We start from the raw sequence: 8,609 nt of genomic DNA, 5'->3' as shown, positions 1-8,609 counted from the left end.
AACATTTAGATGTGGAACAAACACTTAATACCCTCTTCCGACTTCGAACATTCACAAACCTATGAGGGGTGGTTTCACCTTAAAGGCATCCTCCTCCTTCCCCTTTTTTGGGTCAATTTAGAACAAGCGGACAGTACTGCAGGGATATGACGCTTGTAGGGCATCAAATTGCCCTCTCCACTAAAGAGAATTAAGCATCCAATGACTTGGAAACGAGAGAGGTTGGCTTGAGGTTTAAAATAAAGTCAGTATTTAAGTACTTCTTCTGAGTCTTATCCTTATCAAACTGCCTGTTTGGTGCAAACTACGTCTCTATTTGAGGAAGTCGAGAGACCTTCAAGGGCCCTCTCCTGAGACGCAGTGGACGGACCGCGAGCGTCTCCTCTTGCCGGGGTGAGCCTGGGCCGCCGCCGCCGCCGCCGCCGCGGGAGTCACGAAGCCAGACGCGGCGCGTCTCCGCCCGGGACTCGGGAGACTGCAGCAGCGCGCGCCGCGGCCGCGGCCCGGGCGGCTCCAAGAGGCTGGGAGGAGACGCGACTCCCGCAGACACGTGACCGCCTCCCAGCCGCTGCTTCCCGCGACCCAGATCCGTCCCCGGAACCCGCGCTCTGCGGGGCGGGCCGGGGGGACACGTAGCGACGGCCCCAGTCCCTGCTGCGCCCCTGTGCGTGCTCATTCGGCGTACTTCTCCCCTCGGTTCATGCGCCGGTGGCAATAATGAAGGTTTCGGGGATAACCCAGGAGAACGTGAACCTTTCTCTTGCTGCAGGAAGGAAAGACCTTTGATTTTTCCATCTATCTACTTATATAAGAGAAATCAACATATATTCTCTCCTTTCCACCCCCGGCAGAGCCGAGTAGCGGCAGCAGCGGGGCGGGAGCCCTGGGAGTCCCGCAGGACAAGCTTTCCCCCCGGCCTCCCAAGGCCCCTGGTCGCCCGCTGCGCCAGGCGGCGTGGGCCGTGCGCATCTCTGGGCAGCTCTTGGTAACTCTCGCTAGCAGTGAGTCATGCTCCCGGGATGGCTCTGGGGAAAGGTAACCCGGCTCGTGCTGGCTTGTGCTTCCCCGCGCCGGGCGCCGCTGCTACAGGGCGAGCGCGCGCGTGCACGGGTTCCCCGCGCAGTGATGTGGCAGCAGCGGCAGGTCGGATCACGTTGCTGGCCCTGTGCTGGTACCCGTTTGAGACAGGATTAAGGAGGGAGGCTTTGGAGGTGCCAGCGGTAGTAAACGTGGGCTCTGCACACTCCCGTCGTCGCTTATCACACAAGGCAGGGGGAGGTGTTGGGTATGTGTGTGTGTGTGGGGGGGAGAACCACGCAGCACCACCCGAGGGGAAGAGGGGCGACGGAGTTTAGCTGGCGAGTGATAATGGTGCATTGCTTTTCCGCGGTAGCCCCTCTTGTGCCACCCCCTCCTCCCCCCTCCCTCCCGCCGCGTTCCTCTGGGAGCACCAGAGGCCCCAAACGTCGTCATCCGCTTCTGTGATTAGTGGCACCGCAATTCCGGCTGCTGCGGGAAGTTTGGGTGGCCCAGGGACACCGTGTCGCCGAAAGACACTTGGGTTGCGACATTCTGACCCAGTGACTACATTTTAATTTATTTTACATCCTTCAGGGAGAGGATTTCAAGTAGCCCCATTAGGGGGCAACCTCCAGCCAGGGCCAAGGGGTCCCCCCAGGCCACTGAGCGTTGAGCAAACAAGTCTCCAAATTTTCCTTCGGGACTGAAGTTTACCCACCGCGAATTTTCTCTTTCCTTTCTCTGGTCCAAACCACCAGTGCAGTCGGTGGCGAAGCAAAAAGCCACGTTCACGTTCCTGCACCGTAATGACGGACGAACTGAGGGAGTAGCATTTCCGAGCCGAGGAAGCCCTGGCTGTCCCACACCCCCGGCGCCTCCTCCCCCCTCCTCCCCCAGCGGACTGCAACGCCTTTGGGAAGATGAATAGCTTGGCCGAAGTTGTTTTTCCTTTCCGGTGGCCCTGATCAGGTGTCCCCGCCCCCTCCTGCCTTTCGCCTTCCCTCGCAGCCTGCTCCCGACACCCCCTCCTGGCCCGGCCCCTCCTCCCCCGCCCCCCTCCGGGCTGGACCGCGGATGGTACGTTCCGCACGTGAGCTGGGTGCTGGTCTGGCCGGCGACGCGCGTGCCCTGTGGCCAAACACTGCCCGGAGTGAGAGCAAACTACCAGCGCATTGGGGCCGGCGCGAGTGTGCGTGCGTGTGTGTGCGTGTGTGCGAGAGAGCGAGCGCGGTGGGAGGGGGGGAACCAACTGCTTCACACTTTCAACACTGCACTGAAGAAGGGAGAGAGAGAGAGAGAGAGAGACTGGAGACGCACAGATCCCCCAAGATCTCCCAAAGCTATCGTCCCACAGATTATAGAACAGAACCCCAAAAATCGAAACAGAGGAAACGGACCGCGGTTGAACATGGACGAAGGAATTCCTCATTTGCAAGAGAGACAGTTACTGGAACATAGAGATTTTATAGGGTAAGGTGCACGCACCCTTGCGAATATCTGTCTAGGCTTCAGTTTGATTTTTTTTTTTTTTTCTTCTCCAGAAAGTGGTATGGAGCAGGCAAGGGCAGTGCCCCTCCCCGAATGGGTGCCTGATGCTGATTTCTGTTTTGCAGACTGGACTATTCCTCTTTGTATATGTGTAAGCCCAAAAGGAGCATGAAGCGAGACGATAGCAAGGTAAGTGTAAGTTTCCGATGTTCCTCATAACCTGCTAGGATAGTTAATTAGGGCCATTGATTTCACAGCGAAGCTCTGCCCGCAAATATATTCCAGCCCTAGAGCTTCCCCAACTGTGAATTTTAAGTGGCTTGCTGGATACTAAACATCACACCTGAATTCAAATTGCATTTCAGAACAGTCCAGAGGAAAAGGTTTCTTGGGGATAGTTTATCACATAATACGGGGGGTTTCTGTGGGGGGAGGGTTATTGTTTTATCCAATAAATGTGTAGCTTATTGTTTTCTTTCTTCCATGATTGTCGTATATTAAGGATACCTACAAATTACCGCACAGATTAATAGAAAAGAAAAGAAGAGATCGAATTAATGAATGCATTGCTCAGCTGAAAGATTTACTGCCTGAACATCTGAAGTTGACAGTAAGATGCACATTTTCATTCTTTGCTGCTCTCCAAGGGCGTGTTAATAGCTTGGTACTACTCCCAGAGATATAAGAATAAATGTAAATATCATATGCCTTACAACTTGTGCTGTAGTGTAGAGTTTCCCACAAACTCAAGAGTAGGTGCTCACAGCTGAAGGCAAGAAATCATGTAGAACCCGTCTTCTGGAAAGCTGAAGAAGTATAGGAATAGTACTTCTTTCAAAGTGTCGGTGTAAGTTGCTGTGCTGATTGGAGAGCCAGTCAAGCCAAATGTATGTTTTTAAATAACCAAGTGCCCCCTTCTCTTTTGCACCACTGCAGACTCTGGGGCATCTGGAGAAAGCGGTAGTCTTGGAATTAACTTTGAAACACTTAAAAGCTTTAACAGCCTTAACCGAGCAGCAGCATCAGAAGATAATTGCTTTACAGAATGGTAAGTCAGTTCAGGGAGGCCAACCCACCCTGATGCCGCCCGGCAGCCCACAGAGGGGCAGTGTTTAGGACTCTGCCCCCACCCCCACCTCTTTCCTTGGGTCTACGGGCTCACTCTCATTTGTTAAATTGCCTATACTTCCCCTTCTTTGGAAAGTGCCCATTTCCCGAAGCATCCTAGAGGCTTTCAGCAGAACTCAGAGGAATCAGATTTTTATTTAAAGTGGCGGTTGCGCTCTCCACCTTGGTTTTTCAGCTGGGAGTAGAGCGCCCCCCTGCTCCCCACCCCCGCCACCCCCCCCCCTCGGCAACCGGTGGATTATATCACCCGAATACAGAGGAAAAACCGAGATCACTTTAGTCAATGTAGGGCCCACGTGATAAGCAGATGTTTTATCGTCGGTATTTTTCTTCTTGCCTCTATGCCTCTGCCCCCACCCCCACCCCCCTCCTCATCCTAGGGGAGCGATCTCTGAAATCGCCCATTCAGTCCGACTTGGATGCGTTCCACTCGGGATTTCAAACATGCGCCAAAGAAGTCTTGCAATACCTCTCCCGGTTTGAGAGCTGGACGCCCAGGGAGCAGCGGTGTGTCCAGCTGATCAACCACTTGCACGCCGTGGCCACCCAGTTCTTGCCCACCCCCCAGCTGTTGACTCAACAGGTCCCTCTGAGCAAAGGCACGGGCGCGCCCTCGGCCGTCGCCCCCGCAGGGTCCGCGGCCGCCCCCTGCCTGGAGCGCGCCGGGCAGAAGCTTGAGCCCCTCGCCCACTGCGTGCCGGTCATCCAGCGGACTCAGCCCAGCGCCGAGCTCGCCGCCGAGAACGACACGGACACCGACAGCGGCTACGGCGGCGAGGCCGAAGCGAGGCCGGACCGCGAGAAGGGCAAAGGCTCTGGGGCGGGCCGCGTCACCATCAAGCAGGAGCCCCCCGGGGAGGACTCGCCGGCGCCCAAGAGGATGAAGCTGGATTCCCGTGGCGGCGGCGGCTTGGGGGGCGGCGCGGCGGCGGCGGCGGCCGCGCTCCTGGGGCCCGACCCGGCCGCCGCGGCAGCGCTGCTGAGACCCGACGCCGCCCTGCTCAGCTCGCTGGTGGCGTTCGGTGGAGGCGGGGGCGCGCCCTTCGCGCAGCCCGCCGCCGCAGCCGCCGCCGCGGCTCCCTTCTGCCTGCCCTTCTACTTCCTCTCGCCTTCGGCGGCCGCCGCCTACGTACAGCCCTTCCTGGACAAGAGCGGCCTGGAGAAGTACCTGTACCCGGCGGCGGCTGCCGCCCCGTTCCCACTGCTGTACCCCGGCATCCCAGCGCCAGCGGCCGCCGCCGCCGCCGCCGCTGCAGCCGCCGCCGCCGCCGCCTTCCCCTGCCTGTCCTCGGTGTTGTCGCCCCCTCCCGAGAAGGCCAGTGCCGCCGCCGCGACCCTCTTGCCGCACGAGGTGGCGCCCCCTGGGGCGCTGCACCCCCCGCACCCGCACGGCCGCACCCACCTGTCCTTCGCCGGCGCCCGCGAGCCCGGGAACCCAGAGAGCTCTGCTCAGGAAGATCCCTCGCAGCCAGGAAAGGAAACCCACTGAATCCTCGCCCCCTTTCTTAGACAGGACGAGGGTTCACACGGAATAATAATATTAATAAGTTAAAACACCCTTAACGTTTTTAAGGGAGGAAGTGTAATAGATGCACGACAGGCTTTTAAAACAACAACACAGGTGTTTTGTGTACATTTGGAGTTCCTGTTTTGCTCAACCCTCACCACCCCACCCTCCGCACACTAACATCCCTTTCTTCCCCCACCAGCTATAAAAGAACCTCTGCGATATTGATACTTTGTTCTTTAAAGAATTCGCCCAAATAAGTTTTGCCTTCCTTTAGGCCATGTTCCATTATCTTTTAAACTATAGAACCTAATTCTGGAGGAAGAAGGGTGTGCTCTGTGGGTGAGCTGATTGAACCAGGGTCGGGGAAAGGTGGCCGAGGAGTTGACCTCCAAAAGCCAGCGGGTAGTTACTATCTGCCTGCCGCAGAGCCGTCCCACCTGCTTTAGGAGGCTTTCTCCAAACAGAATGAGGATCTTTTAGAATTGAATTTACTCTTCAGTATTTTATAATGTTCAGCTTTTTTAAAGGCATATATTTTTCAAAGAGGAAGTGAGGATGCAGTCACTTACGTTGCAACCTATTCTGAAGTGGTTTGAATGGTATCCCTTAGTAACTTGCTCTTGTTTAAAGAGACTCGGAGTTGGGCCATTGTCAGAACTAAGTCAGGGAAGGAGATGGATGAGGAAGGCCAGAATCATTCTTGGTACATTTTCTAGCACTTTATTGAGAAAGTGACCGTGAATCAATTGACGTGTCTTAATTGCATTCATATATATATGTATATATACATATATATGTGTGTGTGTGTGTATATATATATATAATCTATTTCCACCTTGTCATTATTTAACTCACCATGATCCTAAGTTTTTATAATCTTGCTGTAAAAAAAAGGAATGTGCACTGAACTTAAAAACAAAAAAGAAAACAAATCCAAAATGATTTATCCTATATTCTGTTAAATCACAAAAGTGGAGGAAAGCATTAAACTGGTCAGTTTTGATTGGAAATGCTGTAAAGATGTGGAATGAAGCCCTGTGAGGCCTTCCTATCTCCAAGTCTATGTATTTTCTGGAGACCAAACCAGATACCAGATAATCACAAAGAAAGCTTTTTTAATAAGGCTTAAACCAAGACCTTGTCTGGATATTTTTAGTTTGTTGCCAAGGTAGCACGGTGAGAAATCTCACTTGAATGTTATGTAAGGGGTGAGACACAACAGTCTGACTATAAGTGAAGAACATATCTGGGTCTTTTAGTCAGTTTGGTGCATTTGCTGCTGCTGTTGCTACTGTTTGCCTCAAACGCTGTGTTTAAACAACGTTAAACTCTTAGCCTACAAGGTGGCTCTTATGTACATAGTTGTTAATACATCCAATTAATGATGTCTGACATGCTATTTTTGTAGGGAGAAACTATGTGCTAATGATATTTTGAGTTAAAATATCTTTTGGGGAGGATTTGCTGAAAAGTTGCACTTTTGTTACAATGCTTATGCTTGGTACAAGCTTATGCTGTCTTAAATTATTAAAAAAAAATAAATACCGTCTGCAAGAAACCAGCTGGTTTAGAAAATTTTAGTATGTGAAGATAAACTAGAAATTATCTTTATATTCTAGTATTTTCAGCACTCCATAAATTCTATTACCTAAATATTGCCACACTATTTTGTGATTTTAAAATTCTTACTAAGGAATAAAAACTTTAATATATGATATGAGATTGTCTAATAATTAAAAAGACATGCTCGATTAGTTTTAAGGTATCTATGAATTTAGGGATGAAAGTTATTAACGTTCTCAGATATACTTTGTCATTGGCTTGATATCACACATTTCCAATTTCTTACAAGCCTCCAAGCTCTGGCTGTGTCTACCTACTTGTTTCAAATGTATCTTAATGAAAGTGCAAAAGAAAAACCTACCAGTCACTTGCGTGGTCTGTTTATGTTAGACCCAATTTGCTAATGTTTTTGATTGATGAATTTTTCACGTCTCATCTTGACTCCTGATAGACTTTTGTATGGTCTGGTGTTTCTCCTTTACTAGGTCCAGTATAAATACACTGCCACTTAGGGGTGCTTAACTTCTTCTTGTATTTTTAGCTCCTTAACCTTTATAAAAGAATTCTCTTGTGGGACTTAAATCATGGAATTCAAGGAAAAGAAATAATTATTTGTAGACTTTTCTCAGATTCATAACCAAATTTGTGATTTGATATGTGAAGGATTGTCAATTTTTAGTTTCAATAACGTTCTTCACAAACGCCTTGATTTTTGAAAGGTGTTGAAATAATAGTCAAAATTTATGAGATGTAGAAAAAGTGCTCCCTCTGCTGACTTACGGCAACCAAACTACAAGTCCTAGAATGTGGAGCCAAAGGAACCTCAGAGGTCAGTTTGTCCAGCCCCCTGCACTTTATAACATGAAGCCCAGAGATATCATATATCCTCCTAGGACCAAACAAACAGCCGCCTGGAGCCAGCACAAGGGGACAGACCTACTGCATCCCTCAGTCAGTACACTACCTCCCACTATGGCATCTTTGACCGCATAAAATGAAGTTGGTTGGGCAGCATTCATGAAATGTCATAAATAAATCACAAGAACAAAGGGGGAAAATTACCATTTGAAAACTATGTAAGATTTTTGAGCATTTTATTGAACTTAGAAAGATAATTGTCTAAATCAGAGCAATGGGAAAAAGTAGCATTTTAAATATTTTGAGCTACATTTTAAGACCATAGTGTAATAAATATTAGTTTCATAACCAAAAAAGATTTAAAGTAAATCAAAGAACAATAAATGTTTTAGCATTTGTATAATTTTGGTATAATAAAGTAAAAAACCTTAGGGCTGGGCCAGATTTTCTAGGTCAGTTATTTAGTCCAAATGCCTATATACTTACATGGTAATAAGATAAAGTTAGTGAGGACACAACTGCAAAATAATATTGTCTATGTGGCATCTGAAAATTTTTATTTTGGTAATTGATTATTTTATGAATTCAAATACTGGAATAATGACTCCAGTGATGATTCACTAAGGATGGTCAGATAGCTGCAGTAGTGAAATTTTAGCCAGAATGTGTTGTAATATATGTGATTTTTCAACTTAAGACAAATATGAATCATGAGCTAGTGATGCTTTTATACATACATTATACGTATAGTATTAATGCCACTTGATTTTGCATACATACATTTCTCAGCAAATGTTATATTGAATTGATAAGTGGTCTTTTCCCCGCAAAGAACTAAGGCACCAGAACCCACATTTTAATATCTATTTAAAGTATGACTGGAGTTTTAGTTCCTATCTTTGTGAAAACTATTTTTCATCTGGTTCTGTTATTGGCTATACAGGCCATAAATTTGGTTATTGGTCATCATCTGAGATTTGTTCAAAAGTATGTAAAAGAAGCCTCAGCCTATTTCCGAATATGTCACAGGTCAATCTTGAAC

At 49.0% G+C, this 8,609-nt stretch overlaps 1 protein-coding gene across 1 annotated transcript; it reads left to right on the top strand.

Annotated features, from left to right (window-relative positions):
- The first annotated feature begins 603 nt into the window (after positions 1 to 603).
- Positions 604 to 7,065, top strand: BHLHE41 (basic helix-loop-helix family member e41). The gene is made up of 5 exons (XM_026502232.4): positions 604 to 2,490; positions 2,634 to 2,697; positions 3,011 to 3,118; positions 3,445 to 3,556; positions 4,017 to 7,065. The coding sequence occupies exons 1-5, from the start codon at positions 2,429 to 2,431 to the stop codon at positions 5,123 to 5,125; spliced, it is 1,455 nt and encodes a 484-aa protein (XP_026358017.1). The 5' UTR covers positions 604 to 2,428; the 3' UTR covers positions 5,126 to 7,065.
- The last annotated feature ends 1,544 nt before the right edge of the window (positions 7,066 to 8,609 follow it).

The sequence above is a fragment of the Ursus arctos genome, unplaced genomic scaffold, assembly GCF_023065955.2.
Source record: "Ursus arctos isolate Adak ecotype North America unplaced genomic scaffold, UrsArc2.0 scaffold_26, whole genome shotgun sequence".
Classification (NCBI taxonomy): Eukaryota; Metazoa; Chordata; class Mammalia; order Carnivora; family Ursidae; genus Ursus; species Ursus arctos.
This window is presented reverse-complemented; position numbering and strand designations above follow the sequence as displayed.